This window comes from Agrilus planipennis, unplaced genomic scaffold, assembly GCF_000699045.2.
Source record: "Agrilus planipennis isolate EAB-ADULT unplaced genomic scaffold, Apla_2.0 scaffold177, whole genome shotgun sequence".
Lineage (NCBI taxonomy): Eukaryota > Metazoa > Arthropoda > Insecta > Coleoptera > Buprestidae > Agrilus > Agrilus planipennis.
Window position 1 is genome coordinate 97,838 of NW_020438926.1, and position 21,093 is coordinate 118,930.

General features: G+C 33.3%; 1 protein-coding gene across 2 annotated transcripts in view; it reads left to right on the top strand.

Annotated features, from left to right (window-relative positions):
* The window catches only part of LOC108740664 (retinal guanylyl cyclase 2), a 59,343-nt gene that overhangs the window by 33,474 nt on the left and 4,776 nt on the right, over positions 1–21,093 (top strand). The window contains exons 7-11 of one of the 2 annotated variants that reach the window (XM_025974062.1): positions 2,136–2,321; positions 4,018–4,272; positions 15,053–15,212; positions 19,222–19,371; positions 19,489–19,813. In XM_025974062.1, coding sequence (XP_025829847.1) covers positions 2,136–2,321; positions 4,018–4,272; positions 15,053–15,212; positions 19,222–19,371; positions 19,489–19,813 — 1,076 coding nt within the window. The remainder of the gene's footprint in view (positions 1–2,135; positions 2,322–4,017; positions 4,273–15,052; positions 15,213–19,221; positions 19,372–19,488; positions 19,814–21,093) is intronic. The other variant, XM_025974063.1, reaches the window with a different exon arrangement.

A 21,093-nucleotide genomic window follows, 5' to 3' on the forward strand; every position in this document is an offset into this window, starting at 1 on the left:
AGACGCGGATCGCGATTTCGATCTTTTTGGATCTCATCAGCGCGTCGCAGGCAGCTCCGACAGAACACAGACCAACTTTTACCTGCTGTCTTAACAGTGCGTTTTAGAAAATACTACAAATGGCGCAGTAAACGCCATCTGATTTGAAGTTGAAAAGTAAATAAAATGTCAGATTGTAAGTATAAAATATTTTAACATATTTCCAACTCTGTCGTTAGAATCAGAGCCGTATTCAGGACCGAGTTAGTTCAAAAGATAAAAAAGTATGAATAGATTTCTATTTTCAGTAAAATCTGTTGTTTTTTGGCTGCTTCGCCCTTTGGTACTTGTATTTGTAAAAATAAAACGTCTGCGTCTTAATCAGTATTCTCTGCGGTATTGGACGAAAGTGNAACTGGCAGGAACAACAGGATTGTATAGTGGGAAGCAGTTTCTAGTCATGACATTGCAATTATTTTGACAATTGCGATACTTCTCTTACAAACAAAGGTAACAAGTATTTCTTTTATATTTTGAGTTTATTTGATACCCTTATTCTTCCGTCACTGTATAGGTAATATTATTTGCCCTTTATGTTGATATATCGCATCTTTAAAAAACTTCGTCTCCATTTGCCAATTTCCTTATACCGTCTCCATTCTATGTGTGTGTATATATTCGACATTGTTTTTGTCTACTGTGAACATACGATAAATTTCGGGTAACTTTGTCGGGTCAGAGTTACGACTCCAAAACATTTGTCTATTAGTTCCCAAAAAAAAATCCACTAATACATTGGTCTAGTTTTTCTAATATCGATCTTTCAGAAATAGAGATTAGTTTGTTTTTTTCGGAAATGGGTTTTATTTTTTTGCCTGTTCGAAAAACAAACTAAAAATAACCTAATAGGTACTTATATGGTCTTAGCAAAATGATAAATAATTACTGGAGAGGTATCTTAAAAAGTCAGAAACAAATCAGTTATTAATCGTAATGTACATTTGTGCATTGTGAATGTCGATATTTTTATTTTATTTTCTCTTGAATCAACGGGATGAAAAGCCCTTTTACAAAATCATAACAATTTATAAATATAAATATATATTGGTGGAGAAATGTATAATTGAACATAAATAGGATAATTATATATAATTAATTATTGATAGTTAATCACATAATTGAATAACTCATTCTTAAACTCTCTAAAATTAACACAAGATTTAATAGCCTCAGGTAATTTATTCCAAACTCTTCTTAGTCTAAAAGAAGGAGAATGAAAAATATAATCTTTACTTGAATTAATTTCCCTAAAGGTACGTACTGATCTTAATTTATAAACACCATCTTTGGTTTTAAAAATATTTAATATTGAAAATAAATTAATGGATACATTTAATTTATTATTTCTTCCATTTACTTGGTTGGCTCATTAATTGTGTCTATCCACCTCCTCAATTTAAATTGTTAATTAGTGAATAAAGAAGGATTTAAAAGGAAAATTTAATTAACCGGAAAATATGCTGTTAATTTAGTTACTTTGAAGAATTTTACGATAAGATTTTTCCCTTTGAATTTTCCTACATTTCCTAAGTTTTAATTAATCATTAGTTGAATTATCGCGATCAATTTATCGATCCGTATGGCTGGATTTCCTGCAGGTGAACGAAAGATAATAGCTTTAACCGCCCCAAGTTAAAGTCATCAACCATAAAAGATAATACTGTATTATAACCTGCTTATCTTCCCAAACAGGTAGACTGAATAAGGTAGTGACGTCTTACAACTAACCCTCCTTCCCTGATTATTTTTGTATACTTCTCAATCGATTTACTGACGCAAGGATAAAATAAACAGAAAAGCAGTTATATGTTTACACCACAAACATTTTCCCCTATCGTTTAGAAAAATTGTTACCTCATCACCGCTTTATAATAAAATTTCTAACATAAATACGTACAACGATACCTGCCAGATTCAACCTCTTATCAACTACGCAGTATGACATCCTTAATAGTCATTAAAAAGAGAAGGACTTACATATTTTGTTAGAAAAGTGAAGGACCTTTTTGAAATAAATGTTAACAAATTTCTCTACACTTTTTCGTTACAATTCTTGTTGTCTAAATTTACTACAATTTTGAACGTTTTATTTTCAGGTAGATGAAGGTATAGAAGCAATGCTGTGTTGTTGGTTACAACAATTACAGGAATTTGGTGGTCCTGAAGTTGATAAACCTGATCTTTTGCAAGGTTCAAGTGGATCAATGAGGACGCCTCATCGGGTTGAATCAAATCCTAATTTGGCGAAGCAGATAATCATTGATGCAAGGGTTAGGTACAATGTAAGTTACCTACTTAAAACTTTAGTTATATTTTAATATTTACAAGACTCTCGTTGTTAATATAAAACACACACACACTACGCCGGGATTCGTTTCAGCAAGTAGATATCCATATATTTAAATGGACCTTGTTGGAGCATACGTAATCCCATCGTACTACAGATGGCGTTTTCCGCGCCATTTGTGGTATTTTCTAAAACACACATTATTGGTCTAATAAAAAAGGGAAAAATATGAAAAGATACTGGACTGTTTTGATATATTGAACTTTGATTTCTAACTCTAATAAATACTAACCTAAAATATTCGAGTGTAAAAGAGAGATGAAAGTACGTTTAGGGCTAATATAAATATTTGAGTAAAATTTATAAAAAGTCGTCAATTTTCGAAAACTATAGGAACTGAGAACTGAGAGAATGAAACAATGGGTAAAGACACATAAAATAATTGGACCCCACCCGTTTAACAAAAAAAATTTGTAAAATTTGAAACATAGTGTTAGATTACTATTCAAAAATAATTTTGGACGTGGGAAACCAGTTCTAGGACTGACTGACGATCTAATGTGAACTGAAAATGAGGATTTAGAATATGCATTTGTGAATACTAACCAGAAACGTGATGTAATGAACAAATGCTTTTGTCTCAGAAAAACTAATCTTTTTGTGTCATCAAAATCGGGAAAAATAGCGAAACTGGGGGTTAAAATACTCTAAAATATCCACTCCATTGAAAAGTCGGTCAGTAGAAGGCACAAGGAAATGCTTTCTCTTTCTTTGTTTACATAAAAGCTGAAATTTGAAATGTAATCTAATGGTACACAAAAGAAATATGTAGGTACACACATCACTGTCGCCGACATATTTTTCAGTTTAATATTTGCTTTTTCTTATGTATGAATATTTCTTTATTTTTTAAAAAGTTCTTTCTTAGCTAACGTGCCAAAACATGCACGAAATATAATAACGAAATAATCATTTTTCAACCAAGAAATGAAACATTTGTGCATTTTCGACAAAACCTACTTCATTCAACGACATTGTCTGGTACAATGCGACATGTGGGTAGATAATCTTCTCAAAATAGTTAATTAAACTGTATTTAAACATGTTCAGGTTTATCGTGACCTACTAATGAAAATGAAGACAGACGGGAGAGAGAATGGACAGGCAATTCAACTGGGGTTGCCATTATTAACTTGTTTTCCGTTACATTTATTTTCTTCCACTTAATCAAGCATGTCCTTATAAATCCTTATTAAAAGTCCTTACAGCATTTTCTCTGGAATGTCAGTTTATTTACTTGCTGTTACTCTTGTTTGCTGATTTTTTTTTTAAAATAACACACTTAAAGAAATTGCTCCTTTTATTTACCTATTCGGTCAAAATCCACGTATGTATAAAAGAGAATTTTATAAAAATTTTTATGTCTTAACTATTTGAAACGGCGGTTTTCTAATCGAAAGAATTCAATAATAAGGTGATCAAATTTTCTAAATACTTTAGCTGTATATGATAATTAAGCAAAGTTGCACGCACTAGAAACTAATCTAATAATAGGGCACCTGTTAAGTATTACGTAATTATTAAAATGAAATTAGCAAGTGAGTTTAATATGAGATGGGTTTCCTAATCCACGTTAATCATTCCTATTTAATGAATACGCATAATTTATTCTGTAGACCGTAAAATTTCAGGGAGATTTGGTTCAAATGAAGCCGCTTCCTCCCGGAAATGTTGAGCTCAAGGCAAAAGCAGTGGAGTTACTGGTAATTCTTCATGGATTAAGGCACGAAAACCTTAATCCGCTGATAGGATGTCTTGCTGAGCCTCCACGAGCTGCCCTTGTGACCGAATGGTGCTCGAGAGGTTCGCTACAGGATGTGCTACAACAGGACGAAATCAAACTCGACTGGTCTTTTAGGCTTAGCCTTTTGACGGATCTTGTTAGGGTAAGTTAATTGGGAGCTTAGTGTTTAAAACCAGGGAATTATCCTACTTACAAGAACACAACATCAAAACGTCTGTTTAACTAATTTGACTTCCGAAAATGAAGTTCTTTAAATTTCCAATACAGTTAATTGTTTCCACGTAAAATACAAGATGGCCGACCTTTTTTCGTCTCTATTTTTAATAAAGTGGACAGTGTCATAATGAACTATTTCGAATTTTATACAAACATATACACTATGTCTGATCAGTTTTCCGAAATATTTGTTGGGTGACATCTGGAAGCACTGTAGAGTGCATCTCGTCGTAGTACCACAACGTATTAGGGGATGTAAAAAGTGTACACAAAAAGTATCCCAGTTAACGAGCCGTCAATTATTGAGAACAGTTACCGCGTTATCTTACCGGTTTTGACGAAACACACATACCTATTAGTGACCTTGGCGAACAGCTGATACGTAGTCAAGTCAATTGTACGTAACTACTAGTAATAATCTGCACTCGTTGGCATTCGATTGGAAAAGTATTACCTACCACAAAATATAAAAATAAATATGTAGAAATATCAAGCAAAAACCAATGTATTCACATGTAGAATATGCGGATATGGTGGTCACATATGGACGGTGCAATGGGAATAGATCGGCGGTGTCACAAATTATATACCACAAGACACATTTGATAGGAATGTTTATAGGTTAATTAATCTGAAACGATGGTGGCACCTATAGTCACTCAATATCCTTGGTTTTTGTCCTTTTTCTGTACGATTTTCTAAAGGGGGTTAATGGTCCGTTAATTTTGAACACTTAACGAAGAAGTTGTTAGTGGCATATCGGCGGAAGTATACGAAAATGTAATGATAAAATGATTTGGTATAAACCTAAATTAGCCTTTAATTCGTATTCCCATATGATTTCCACAGTTTATTATGCTCCTTGATAATCTGTTTGAGATGTACGACCAACTAATTTTTGGTAATAGTACTCTTTATAAACGAACCTTTATGGTTCCATTATTTATTTATGGTATTTGTTAGCCCATGAATTGTCATTAAAATGCTAAAACACATTGTACTAGAAAGAGGTCGTAAAATAAATTGACAGCAGATAACTTTTGGCTTAACAAAATTAAAATGGATTAAGGAAACTTATTAAACGAAGGACTTTTTATAGCGGCTTTCGCTATCTGCGTTTTCCAGACCAGCTTTATGCTTTTTGGAATTGGAATGTCCAGAATTTATTGCGGTAGAGATTAAAACCCTGGACTGCTAGCTTTTCATTTTTATCTCAAATTAGATTCGTTATAAAATCGATTTACTTTTGTTTAGTGTATTTTCAAATGCACATATGTACCTATGTTACATTTAAAAAATATTGTTTGATTACAAAAAGGATTAATATTCCTCATAACATTCTAATCCTTTTGTTACCTTTTCTTGCCATTATCATTTCCTAGGTCGCAAATATCAAACGATTCTAAAGCCAGCGATTCAATTCGGTTCTTTTATGTACACAAGTGCGTTCAATTGGTGCTTGAATAATTGCATAGTGAGTGTATTTCTGTGTTATATGGTTGAACGTGAGCTTCAACCAGAGCATGAAATCCAGCTGATGTGCTCCGGACCGAAATGATATTCCATGTACAGATAATTGCCGATTATAGACATCTCTTCCGCTTTTATGCTATAAAAAGATGCAGACGAATATTCTCAAGTAATAAAAAAATGTGGTACAAGTCATATTATTTATTTTCTATTTTTGTTTCAATTTAGATTCGATTTGAAATTCACATAGAGTATATTGTCCCATATTTTCTCATTTATTTTCTGCTTAGTATCTTAATTATTTATTCTTTATGTATTTATGATACTTTGTTTGTATAAAGAGCAACAGGCAGTTATAGAGCTGGGGATGCAACGTAGAGAAGTAAATATTAGGAAGGGAGTCAGACAGGGATGCACACTATCACCGCTACTTTTTAATTTATACATCGAAGACGTCATCAACATCATTAAAGACAGTACAACTGTAGGGATAGATGTGCAAGGGCAAAAGATTAGTATGCTTAGATTTGCAGATGATATAGCAGTATTAGCATCTAGNTTGTATTTGTAAAAATAAAACGTCTGCGTCTTAATCAGTATTCTCTGCGGTATTGGACGAAAGTGTGAATCGCTGACCGTAACGGCAAGCTGTTTGAAGAAGAATTAATGTGTTGGAGAAGTTTGTTTGGCGTCGAAGGTTCGTTCAGAAACACCCCTGGATTAAAAGCTGTACTTATAAATCGATATTTCAGTCCGATAATTCATTAAACGTACCTTTCGACAGTAACTGATTATATGCCTCACATAAATCAGTTAATACAGTAGAGCCAGAGACTAAAGAAGAAAAAAGCAAATTTGCAGAGTTTTTATTAAAAGCTGGAATCAGAGCGCAAGAGAATTAACAAGCACAAACTTCGAAAGCAACGTTTTTCAATTTAGCATTTCCGTTTTGGTGTCTATTCTTTTGGGACAATCTAACGGTAAAGTTTTGTTGTCCAATTTGAATTACTGTATAAGTTTTAAAGTGAAACCTTAGGACTAAAGTACAGTACAGCCCTAAAACTGTAATCTCCTATTAGTACATAAAATTTGAACCGAATGGTAGCTTCGTCTGGTATACTACCAGAAAATAGAAATATGCGATATAGTAAAGCTGAAAGAAGGAACTTAGGGAACCCTGTCTGAGAATATTGAGGGTGCTGCTAATAATTTTTAAGGGCTTTCCCCAGTTATTACAGCGTGAATCTTGTTCTACTTAGAAGAGAACATTTGGAAGGCAACCAATTCTGCAACAGTTTAATTAAAACTCATAAATTGTTGCCTCCGTGTTCAGAAGCGACATATTTATTCCTCTTCCAACTTTGCTTGTTCTAGTACAAGCCGTAGATTTACATCGCGAACGGACTACAACACTTTGCGTTTTATAGAAAAAGAAAAAAGAAAAAACTGTAAAAATTATCACCCCTTTAATTATTCGTAAAGGAACATGTATACTATGATTACAATGGCCAGTATGACTTTTGTTTCAACATATTAGCTTTTCTGTATTCGGGGGTTTTTGAAGGTAAATGTCTGGAATACTGCGCTATACGAACGCGAATTATGATGGGCGGAAAACAAAAGATTAAAAGCGTTGGAAATGTGGTGATAGATAGAGAAGGTTAGAAATGAGGAGGTATTAGAAAGAGTAGGAGAACAGAGGGCGCTATGGAAGCCAACAGAAAATAGATAAGTTAGGTTGGTAAGATAAGATACTTTTTGAGGTATGAAAGACTAGTTAAAGTCATACTAAAAGCAAAAACAGGAACTAAGAGAACTAGAAAAATATGGAGGTAGTGTCTAACCAGTTAAAGGACTGACGACTTTATTATTATTAAACATAAAAACCTAATCAGTATTATTAGATTTCTATTTTGAAATGTAGGGTTGTTGTATTGTTCTAAAGTGCTCAATCTTGCCCTTTATTTTGTATGGTCGTTTAGCTATATTTAGAGTAAACTTTACCACACGATCAGCTTCTTTTTCTTTTTAGAGATTTATTTGTGTTGGCCAGTGGTTAGGAGTAGATTTTCATGTGAAATTAGAAATTCAAATGAACCAATATCTGGGATTCAATGAAAATATTTTGGCCGGCAGTTTCCTTTAAAACGAATTCCTTTTATTATCACTTCATCCGTTGCAAAAGTTTGTTTAGAATTGCCCAGAATAAATTTGAATTCAGAAGGATCTCTTTCTTAGTAAATCCCCTTTATTCGGATGAAAACTGTTCCGCAGCAATTTTTTTAACAGCGAAAATCCGAAAGAAAAGAAAGAGTAATAGCGCACATTTTTTTTCTTAAAAATTCTGTAAGGTGCTGAAAAATCTGCAAGCTTTTATCACATATGTATAAGCCTCAGCTTGTCCTTTTCTTAAGAAGTCAAATCATTTGATTTTCCGAGAAAAAATATATATACGTATATATAATGTGTTAGGTAATAAAGAAAGCTTGATATTGGTTGATAAAAAAGTGAGCACCGAAGTTTTTAACGCCTTTGAGATCATTTTGGCTTAATCAGACAACCATCAGACTTAGTTCATATATAGAGTTGTTCGGAAAGTCATTTCGTTTTTTCCCGACAGAGGATTTAATTGTATTCTTTTGCACCCAACTCCACATTTAAGCCGTATAATTTTTATATGCTTTGAGAGCTCATATAGCAAGGCTTGTGTGTAAAAAATTCCAATTAATTCTACGCAGTAGTTTTTGGTTGGTGCCCTTTTACATATGGAGAGCGATAAGCAGCATTTTCGACATATCTTANATTTAATAACAATTATAATAAAACCACTGTTTCTTTTCTTTAAATTTTACTTTGGATCACGAAGTTTTACCACGACATTTTCCTCGGAATCGAACCTGTTGAAGGCAATAAAAATTTTATAACCATACTACTCTATAATAGTTATTAAACCCCCGAGTTAAATAATATTTATTTTGGTATTAAAACGGAGGTGAGATTATGTTCCTAACAATTTGGAATTGTTATGAAAATAAAATTTTACTGCAGTATAATAAAACGCTTCGTTCTTTATAGCCGATGAAAGAGATATTCCATTGAGTTGAAAATACTCACTTTCTTGGGGAGTTTATGTTAGTTTAAGAACTATAAAACTCACAGAGTTTGAAATTTATTAGATCGACATGAAGCTAAATTTTATGTGTGGCTAAAACTACTAAACCCTTTAATGACATCAAACAATAAACACCATTGCGCTGTAATTAATGTTGTCTTTTATGATTTTAACACGTAGAACCAAATAAAATAACACGTTAAAGAGCAAATCTTATAGGTCACAAACCCAGAAGGATTAAAGGATTAACACTATCTACTTAAAACTATTTTGAATAGATGAATTGTATATATGAAGGGTCAAATTATTGCTTTTTATGTTTATTACTTTTTTACGTAAGACTGAAATTTTCATTATGAGAAAAAGGAGAAAATAACTTCATACTTTACTCTCGATTTAGGTAAATAAGAGTCCTTTATTTAATCGATATTGTGCGGCCGAATAACGAAAAGGGAGAGAGAGAGCTTAGAGCTTTCATTCATCTTTCCCGGAAAATAACGACTAATGTATAATATCTACCAAGGAAAAGATCTAACAAGTAGATAATAATATTAATTAATATTATGAATGAAATTGTAATAACGAAAAGAGAAGGTACTTTAAGTTGTATATATATTTCAATTCCTGTTCCGCTCCTATTTTCTATCTCTAATTAATTCGAAAGTCATATTTAGACTTGAAAACTGATTAGTTAGGATTATGTTCTCTTTTTTACCATTTACATAGTACGTTAACAGACATTTTCGTTCTCCATTCCTTATCTATCTATTATTCATCTTGCCTAAATGTAGGATATAGCACTTTGTTACCACAGACCACAGGAAGCTTTCTGCAAAGGAAACGAGGAGATGCGATAACTGGCAGGAACAACAGGATTGTATAGTGGGAAATATGGAACTTATACATACATACAGACACAATGTATACATACATTTATAATTCATGGTCTCACCAACATCACTTATTGTGTTTTTCTAATTTTATTTTGTAGAATAGACATTAGAAGAGATTTTTGCATAGAATTACTTAGAGTTAGTTATTAGAATCATTAAACTACAAAATTAATTAAATTTGCCTCTCTACTTTCATTAAAGTAATGAAAACATTAAGATCGCCGGATAATTTCAGTCTCCAGCTTTACTAATTTATTGTGTTTAAAGTGTAAATTTACTTCTTTAATTTAAGAAAGTAAAATGATAATATTATGTTAGCTACTAGCTACTACACTAACTCCTTTAATTAAGTAAAATCTTTACTAATATAAACAATGGAAGATCATCAAAGGAAAGAATTATTTGTTATACGCTAAAATTGTTCTCGTATTATTATCGTCAATTAGCAATAAATGTTTTCAATTTTTATTTGTTTTACGTCGAAACGCAGTTAGGTCTGGCTCTTAATTAATAGAGCGAATAACGAATTGTTCTAAAAGTTGACGCCCGAATATTTTAAATTTAAATTTGGTCGACAAAACGGCAAATGTGGTAGTGGCACAGCTGATGCAAATTGAATTAAAAGGGTTGCCAAAAATGATTGCTAAAAGTTTGAGATTTCGGGTCAAAAATTATACGTAGCTATCCTCCCGCGGCAAATAGATTACAAAAAGAGGGTCGTCCGCCAGATTTTTAATTGCTGCAGAAAGGGAGGGAAAAAAAGTTGAAAACTCTTCCATGAAAATTATCTAACTTTTATTAGTTTCGCTCCCAAAATATAATATGGAAATAAAACTTTCTAAATGAGTTAATTAACTAGCTGATTAGTAAAAAGTTTACTAAAGGAACGAAGTAAAAGATTTGAAAAATCACTGTAAGTATATCTAATTGTGTTCCAGAGACTCATTAGACCAGAGTAATATGTCCAGTAAAATTAAAAAAGTGGTGCTATCTACTCATACCCATAGTGTATTTTTCTAATTGAATAAACAACTTGTTAACAAACCATGCAGAAAAAAATGTTAAGACAACAACAATTACCTGCTTAGTTATGAAATTCCTATTGTAAGAGTCTACAGTGGTCAAAGGGGTAGAACCTTTTCAGAAATACTTAAAGAACACATCAAGGAGAAGTTAGGAGAGTTAAATAATAAATTCAACATATGCTGAGCACCTAGCAGCACAGATTAATGATAATTAGTAAAATAATTTTACATTTCGAAAAAAAAAATATTGAATATATTAGAAAGTATAAAAATAACAAATTAATCAAGCAATCCTTATACTAAATGATCAATTAGATTTAATCATCTTTATTAAATATCAATAATTATTAGAATCCCTCTATGGTTCTAATACGCCATTTTTTTATCTTAAATTTAGTAATATTCTTCCACTTAAAGAACACACTGTTATATAAAGAAACATTGTTTGTCTTCTAAAACAATGGAGTTAAATTGGTTTAAATGTAGGTAGGAAATGTCTTCGTTGAGACAACCTGCCGATTCTACGTGAACAGCTTTTCTATTTTGTTGTCTTACGCAATACCCTTAATAGATTTTGCTGTAGTTAAATAGCTTCAGAATAGGGAGCAAGATACCTTTATTTCCGATTCAAATTGGTTTAACATTGCCGTTTATGCCTCCTATGTCCCTCCCTTAACTCGACAAATTTAAAGTAAGATGGAGTAAAAGCAGCCCCTAGAATATAAATGTTCAATCGTTAACCTTTCCAAGAAGTTTTACTTGAGCTTTAGACCCTTCATATAATAAAGGTACATTTATCGAAAGCTTTTCATCCCCTTCTGACAGATCGCAGTAGTTGGGATCATTTGAGTGGAAATTGACAATAAGGCACGACAATAATTTGAAGGCCCAGGGGGATTTTTATTTGAAAAAATCATGGATATTTGGTTCCCATAATATGAATCCATTATTTCTGTAGACGACGCGTCAAACTACCCCGCACTTTCGATTTTTATTATTATAAGTGAGATGGAACTGAAGCAAATCCGCCCTTCGATAAATTTCATTTTATATCCACCCCCGTCATAGCGGCAATTTCAAACTTTATGATGTGCCTGTAATATAAGTTCCATCCCCAAAATGCGATTTTCTGCGAGATTCTGTTTCGGCTCAGTTCTTCTCTTATTTCAAGTTTACCGATCGCACAAAGTATAGTCTTATCATAAATCACTATTTGCATCATTATTAGTGAATCCGAAAGTTCTAAACGACCCTTTTAATTTTTAACCAATATCATTTATTATCATCACAGGCAAAATGTTGTTCCTTTGCATGGGATAACATCCATGAGATAAGTACGATAGCAAAACAAAAGATGTCAAAAATATTTCCATCTGTTTATATATCACTATATCACACTATTATTACTTAGTGTTGGAATTGTTTCTGTCACTTGTGCATATACCAAATTATTATAGAGTTACTTATATACCTATGCATCAATCTTCTCGTCTATATTATTTATATTTATTGCTGTAATCGACTAATTTGACTATCTACCCTTTTTACCAGTTTTCCTTTTACATTGGTATGGAATGTTCTCGAATATCTCGAGAATACACTTCCCGAAACTTCTTGTCATCCATAAGTATTATTTACAACTATTACTCGCTGTCGTCTATAACAATACATTAAGATAATAGTGGATTAGTTCATCTATATGTACTTATTCAAATAGCGACGAAGATCCTTTTTGTCAAGTTTTGTGATTAGTTTAGTAGTTTTCTGTAATCCTCCCGCTCATATATCCTGTTACCGACATCCCAAGCTGTGAAAATCCAGTTTCACAAATTATTTGACGTGTTTTTCGCCGACATACTCAAATATTGTCAAGAAAATCCAAGTATGAGTTTCCCTAATAGGAATTTGCATGTTTGAAAAGAAGCAGCCGGGAAAGCACAAGTTTAAAGTTCGGTTACAGTTATCGTTAAAGAGAAAACTGCATTACTATTCAAAACATCTGCTTTTAAAGCTGTCGAAAGCTCATCTATCATTCCGAGAGAAGGGTTTAATGTAATTTACTCCCGAATGGCTACATTAGGTATGATTTTGAAAGGCGAACCGGATACCTTAATTCCCTATCAAATGAACGTGCCGTAACATAACAACCCTTACGATTATCTTAAGGGTAATTCTCTAATAACGAATTATTAAAATTTAAAGAAATTAAAAGCTAAGCACTAATAAGTACCACACGAAAACATTGCAAAAGGATAAAACATCAGGTACATACAATTCGTTTATTTAATTATCGCTGTCTCCTATTCTTATATTTTTAACGTTCGGCAGTTTTCATAGAAAATAGTTTTTTTTTTTATAAATCCATAAATATTTCGATCTAGAAAGTACATCATTTCATTATTTCATCTTTCCTGACTTCGTGCTGATTAGGTTAATCCTGGTTCTATTGTTTTATATTGTGCGACCTGCGACCTATGAAGGCGCAAACATTGCCGCACGGTTGCAATTAAACTCAATATACTTTCTAAAAAGTTCCAGAGTTAGACAGCTGGATGTACTTTGCTAGCTACGTTAATTGAACATCGGAAGCCTCAATGACAAAGCAAAGTTTTGTACGTTTGCTAAAAGAAGAACATACAAGTTTTTGTTTAACTATCCCACAGAACCGAAGCAGATCCTGGTTATGATTAAAAGTTAACTACCTATTATTAGAAACTACAATTGGTCTAAATAATATGTTTGAAAGACATAGGGATAACGCATTAGGAGAATCAGGAATTAGTACAGACCCTCGGCAAGGCTTTTTAGTGAAATTAGATCACATTAGAGCAGTCACAAGAGTCATGAATTTATCGATCATGCCTTGTCTTGTGTATTGCCTTGAAAGTCAAAACAATATCAAGAAGAAGGTACGAGGCAATGTCAATGTCCACAAGAAGATCGACCCCCCTGACTCATCTAGAGATTTTGGTATTACATTTGCACATGTTTTTCTGCACAGTGTACCTAGTCTCATAAAATGTAGAAAAAATTATCGTTTAAAGACAGCATCATCATAAGGTCGTCAGTCCTAAGACTGGTTGGACACGCACCTCCAGCACTCTTTCCTATCCTGCGCTTATCTTCGCATTTCCCTAAAGCTAAAAAAAAATTTTTTGGGTGTTTCATTCCCACCAGGCAGTAATGCTGGTGGGCGGGCAGTCCCTCCGGACTCAGCCTGCTTTCAGGAATCGTGGAAATGGGTGGGTGGTGGTTCAGGTGAGAAAGATGAGACGGATGAAATGAAGACAGAAGAGAATGAAAGATTATCTGTGGAATATTACTGCCCCAGCATTTGCCTAAGTGATCCAAGGAAACCACAGAAAAACTTGGACCAGGGCAGACGGACCCGGAATCGAACCGGCGTCCTCCCGAATGCTAAGCAATGATCTAAACCTCTAGGCCATGCCGCTCGGTCTAAAGCTAGAGCAACCCATATCCTTAACTATTTGCGAATGGTAATCTAATCTAGGTCTACGATAAAGACGAGATAAAAAGTTATAGATGAATTACACTTAAGGACACTGAGTATAAATATGCAATATACATAGTAAAGAACACACATACCTGTGTTCGCGCATACACACACACACACACACAAGGGTTTTGACCCCTAGTTACTCTACTATTTTTTATCATTTTATATAAAACTGACCCCCATGTTTAGAAGTGTCTAAACAGAATTTTACGTACCAGTACAAAGTTTACATCAACCAAGTTCTCCATCGTTACAGCCGCACGTTTCAAAAGGTTCGTGACATGTTTAATAATGGGAAGTTTACTAGGAGCTTTCGAACTTCATTCATATTTAAGGTTTTCCTTACATCAGGCAGAAACGAGACGAATACATTCCAAATAAACAACTTCAGAAAGTACCCCGTATATGGATGCATACCTACCTATATTCATCCATATAAACACCGCAGGAAAATTATTATACATATATATTGTAGTTGTTATGGGCGCTTTTTAAAATTTTTACCTGGACGTGAGCACACATGTCCTTAGACTTTAGACTTTAAAATTATAAGCATTTACAGATATTGTGTCTGGCGCGTTCACCATTTATACTAATGATGATTTAATTTTTTGTCCAGTTATTCCATCAATTAATACAACACATTTGGTTTTAACTGAAGTAAACGCAAATTAATTTATTTTTTTTAGGGGATGAAATACTTACATTCTACGCCAATTAAAGTGCATGGATATTTAACATCAAGAAACTGCGTTATTGACGCTCGATGGGTTCTTAAAATTACAGATTACGGATTACCCACTTTCTATGAAGCCCAAGGCATACCTGTGCCTCAGAAAAATGCGAGGGGTGAGTACCTTCAAATCTTATTTGTTTATGCCTTACAATATGTCGAAAGCTTTGAGGGTTTAATTGATAATAATTTTTAAATTTCCGTAATAGAAACACTTTCACGTGTGCTCGATTTTGTTTTCTTTTACTTCACAACAAAATAAATAAGGTAAATTGTTCGAGAAATTGGTGAGGATTTTAAGCTTTAGTTTATCTTTCCACAATTCCGGAAGATTGACAAATTACCATCGATTTCCTCTAAACAACAGTAAGGGTCTGATCTTAGATCGGTTTCAAGACTTATTGCCGGCTATTTATCGGGTCCTGTTTTAGAAGCGAGGACCAAATTCAATCCTATTTCCCAAAATAGACACAGCTTTGAGCGTAACGGACTTCCGATCATTTCAACCGAAATAATTCTAGAAATCGAAAATTATGCACATTATTGTCTAGATTTAGACAGAAACATTCTCTCAATTTTTGTGTTGTCTAACCATCACGTGACGCATTTTATTCCCGACGAGACCGTAAACAGAGTGACATGTTTGTAGCTCACAGAAATTGATACAGGCTCTGGCTGACGTTAACCTTTCTGACCAATAACCTTCTTCGATCTAATTGTCCAACTTTTTCAATTACTCATTAGTATTCAATTGTTTACATTCAATTAGTTACTCAATTATCAATCACAGAGAGTATTCTTTTTGGATCAATTGGGTATTATTTGATATGAGATATAATTAGAGACCAATAAGTTATTTGATTATGAAATTTGCGTAGTTATGATTAACTAATATTAGTTTCGAAATTGGAATTAGTATCTGAGCTTTTCGATAAATTGTTGATAAAGAAATTCATGTTCTTTATTTAAAAATAGTTTGCGAAGGGGAAGAATTTTTGAGATGTTGATTGCCCAGAATCTGACACCAAAGTATTATGCAGTTATTCATTCAGAGTTTGCATCATTTGTTGCATGAACCGTTTTAAATTTATTATATTAATGTTATAAACAATATCCTTCAGTCGTACTATTTTAAAAGTATCTGCATACATAAGAACATTGAAACCGATTATGTAGATCAAATTCGAGCAATTTTCCGTTCGAGTGGATGCATGTAAAGTAAATCCCTAGAGAAAGTTTGAGTAATATGGTTCAGGTGTTTCCAGTGGGACCTGAGCACACAATTTATTACCGAAAAGGCCCATCTTTGCGAGAGGAAATATCTTTTTGAAAGATAAACATCCCTTTTTGAACTTTGCTTGTTATGTGATATCTAATTTATTGACATAAATTTTAATTCTGAGCAGAACCAGTTTTATTCAGCTTGCAAATTTTTTTGCTTCAGTTACTACCACTTCATACATGAAAAATCTGCTGCTTTTTGTTTGTCATTATAAATATTGTTAATTTTACGTTTAAGTACTAGCTACTACCTTAGAGATAAAAAAAATTGAAATTGTTCCTATTCTCCGAGTGATAATGTACCAATTGTACATCATGGTTATTTTAATTATTTTTAAGGGGCAGTTGTTCTTGTTTCACAATAATTTTTTGTACCCTAACTCTAGAAGTTATAGAAGATAGGATTATGCCTATTAGATAATTTGTCCGCGGTTTGAGGGTTACTTATAATGTGTGATACCTTCCAATCATCATCATCATCATCATCATCATAAGGTCGTCAGTCCTAAGACTGGTTTGACACGTATCTACACTCTTTCCTATCCTGAGCTAAACTTCGCATTTCCCTAAAACTAGAACAGCCCACATCCTTAACTATTTGCGAACAGTAATCTAATCTAGGTCTACCTCTACCNCGATACGATGTTTCAGATGCTCGAAAAATACTCCAACAACCTGGAAGAACTCATTCGAGAACGAACCGAACAACTGGACTTTGAAAAGAAGAAAACCGAACAACTACTGAACAGGATGCTCCCAAGGTTCAACGATAAGTAAAAAAATAGCAAAAAAAGTTTAATTTTGATGTGTCGCGATTCGTTCTTTTTTTTAAGCACTCGTTTCGTAAATGAATTAATTGAAAATATTAAAAATTATCCCTAATATTCTCTCTTTTGTAATCTAATTACATAAATTTTGGCTTAGGGTGGTTACCTATTTCTCCCAACTAAAATTTTTTAGGGATTTTGTACGAAACGAAACCAAAAAAAGTTTTCATGAAGAGTAAATGTAAATTCTGTCTGGAGTAGAAGTGTTCTCTACAATTCCTTTAGTTCTTATCGATTTTATTCGTGTAAAACTTTGTAATACTTTACAGGCCAGTCTAAATAGACATTTTGATGCAAAATCTTTGACAGCAATCGGAGTAGAAAGTTCTCTACAGGTCCTTTCGTTTTCACTCATCCTATTCATCTAATATTTCCCGGAAGACTAATCCTGGAAACATTAAATTAACAAAGTCATGAATTTTTCAAAAATCACCTTTTCTTTAGAGGTTTTTCGTGTATATATGGAGTGCCATATGTACCCTTCAAAATTGAATTATTATTTTTAAGGGGAAGTTGTTTTTGTCCCACAATAATGTTTTGTATCCTAACTGTAGAAGTAATTTAAAGTAAGGTTATGCTTATAAGATGATTTTTGAGCGGGTCTAACCGTTATTTATAGGGTGGTATTGGTACCCTTAAGTACTAAATGTTTTTTAATATAAGTACTACATGCAATCAAATTCTTGCGCTACTTTGATCGAAAAATCTGCGCATGATAGTCTAAATCTTATAAAGATGTGGATATTGGTTCAACTGAGAATCAGTTTTATGAGTTTTTCAAACCAGTTTGAGTTTCATTAATTAGTGCAGGTGTTAAATCATAGTTTTGGTAAGAGATGAATATTTTTGTGTACTATATTCTGGAACACACTCGTTACACATGAGCTACCCCTTTCGCACGTTTAATTTTATTAACGTCAACTCGGCATCCAACTAACGCGTACGACTGTCGGAAAATCCATTTCCATTGCAAGTACCTCATTCACTGTTGACGGGTTGCATTGTAACAAATTACCATTTATATGTACAGCCGTTTAACACTTCGTTTGATTGGATGTTTCACGCCTTAATCTCAAACTCGCATGAATTTGCATTACGTACTTTTCGATCGACCGAAAACTTAACTCATTCGGCTCGATTAACCCAGTCAATATTTAAAATGAAAGCGAGGCGGTTCGAAAAGTTTTTAAATTAAAAGTTACAGCCACATAACTAATGTGGCGAGCTATATTAACCGACAGAGACACGAGGGGTGTGCCCTAGATTCCTTTAAGGGACGCCGTATAATTTTGGGTTCAATTATTTATTTAAGTAGGAAAACATACATGCACTCAGAAAAATGCTTTACGAAAAATTACTACAACGTTGTAGAGGTCGTTTTGTAGAAAATGCAACTCAAATTTGTAGTACCGGTAAACTTAAATTTGACTATAAAATTGTAGTGGTAAATTGTAGGAGAAATATCGACAGGGGCTCAGGCAAATTCCTTATAATTTGACTGAAATATTTACGACAACAACTTCGTGAATTTCATTACAAATTGTAGTAAGATTAAATAAATTTTGTAGAAAATATAAAGAAAAAATGTAGCAATTTTTATTGAACATTTATTTCGGTTTCAGTTTTCTGTTCTGCCTCAGACTACACAATATTGTATAATTGTTTCTTAATTGTTGTATACAAATATGCTACTATTTTGTATATAATTTTTTTTAAGTATTGTATAGAGATATGGTACAATGAAAAGTAATTTTTTAGAGGAATTTGCAGTACATATTCCTTAACGTTGTAGTAGAGAGACAAACAGTTTGTAGGAAAAAAAGTAATTACAATATTATATTAATTTTCACTACAACTTGTTTCTGTCCCTATATTCGCTNCTGCCCTGCGACCACCCACTACATTTCTCGTTCTTACATAGCCCTGCTCCAAACATACCCCTTTAGAAACCATTTTCGTATATCCCAAGTATATAAGTTATAACTAAAACGTAAGAGAGAGCCTAACTGTGTTCTAGAGCTTTTATGGACTTCCCCGGAACTACTGCGTCATTCTGGTTTACGTAAAAAAGGAACCCAGCCCGGGGATGTCTACTCCTTCGGGATAATTTGTCAGGAAGTGGTTGTCAGGGGTGAACCGTTCTGCATGTTCGCTCTAACACCCGAAGGTAACAAACTTTATAGTAGGTAGTAGTTTGTTTTTACAAATATTACAACACTCTTAATGAAATCATTGGGTAATTATCAAATTGATTCTAACTATGTGTATACGTGAATTTTCTAAGAGATCATCGAAAAGGTAAAGCATCCTCCGCCACTGATAAGACCGTCGGTAAGTAAGGGTGCAGCGCCGCCGGAAGCAATAAACATCATGCGTCAATGTTGGGCCGAGCAACCCGATCTGCGACCCGATTTTAATGCTGTTCACGATCTCTTCAAAAAACTCAATCATGGACGCAAAGTCAACATTGTCGATACGATGTTTCAGATGCTCGAAAAATACTCCAACAACCTGGAAGAACTCATTCGAGAACGAACCGAACAACTGGACTTTGAAAAGAAGAAAACCGAACAACTACTGAACAGGATGCTCCCAAGGTTCAACGATAAGTAAAAAAATAGCAAAAAAAGTTTAATTTTGATGTGTCGCGATTCGTTCTTTTTTTTAAGCACTCGTTTCGTAAATGAATTAATTGAAAATATTAAAAATTATCCCTAATATTCTCTCTTTTGTAATCTAATTACATAAATTTTGGCTTAGGGTGGTTACCTATTTCTCCCAACTAAAATTTTTTAGGGATTTTGTACGAAACGAAACCAAAAAAAGTTTTCATGAAGAGTAAATGTAAATTCTGTCTGGAGTAGAAGTGTTCTCTACAATTCCTTTAGTTCTTATCGATTTTATTCGTGTAAAACTTTGTAATACTTTACAGGCCAGTCTAAATAGACATTTTGATGCAAAATCTTTGACAGCAATCGGAGTAGAAAGTTCTCTACAGGTCCTTTCGTTTTCACTCATCCTATTCATCTAATATTTCCCGGAAGACTAATCCTGGAAACATTAAATTAACAAAGTCATGAATTTTTCAAAAATCACCTTTTCTTTAGAGGTTTTTCGTGTTTCTCTCGATATAAACTCATTGAGCCTTCCACGTACTATTATTATGTTAGCAGGTATCTTAGTTTTTGTGAGAGAGTTAAAACAAGTGTATTACTAATTGTTTGTTCGTATTAAATATGACAAGCTAATGCGCTGCTTAAGACCCGAAGGAACCGCGAGAATAAATCTTGCAAAACATTCGTGGGAAGAAGAGATAAGATTAACTGCTTACAGCATTCCAACGCTCACACGAGCACAAAAACACGACAGACAGTTGAATTTTATTACAAAAGGCATTTTGCAAAGTTGATGGAAAGCCGTTTAATTCCAAAATAACACGACTAACCTAATAATAGGACGCGATTTGAACTTTGAACTTTCATACTATCTGCAAGCACTTGTTCTAGATGTTATTTCCGTTAATATACAATACATACAATGCCAAACATATCTTCATAAACATAATTAGTTAAATATAATTGTATATTAATAGTATACGAGCTCTTTCCCATTTCAATTGGCACCCACACCTAACAAAATCTTAAACAATAAACACTACATTTTTCCATTATGGTCTCGAATTCATGAACAGGGTGTATCTAATAATATGCAATATACAAAGCAAGCATACAGTATTACTCCCACGTCTTTAGTGATTTGCTCCCTTTTAAGATGAGACCCACTTAAAAACAAGAAAATGTAGAAGAGAAAACCGTTAATGAAAATGTTACATAAGAGTGATCCCGAATTAGATCCTTGTGAGACACCAGATGTTAAACGTGATGTTGAA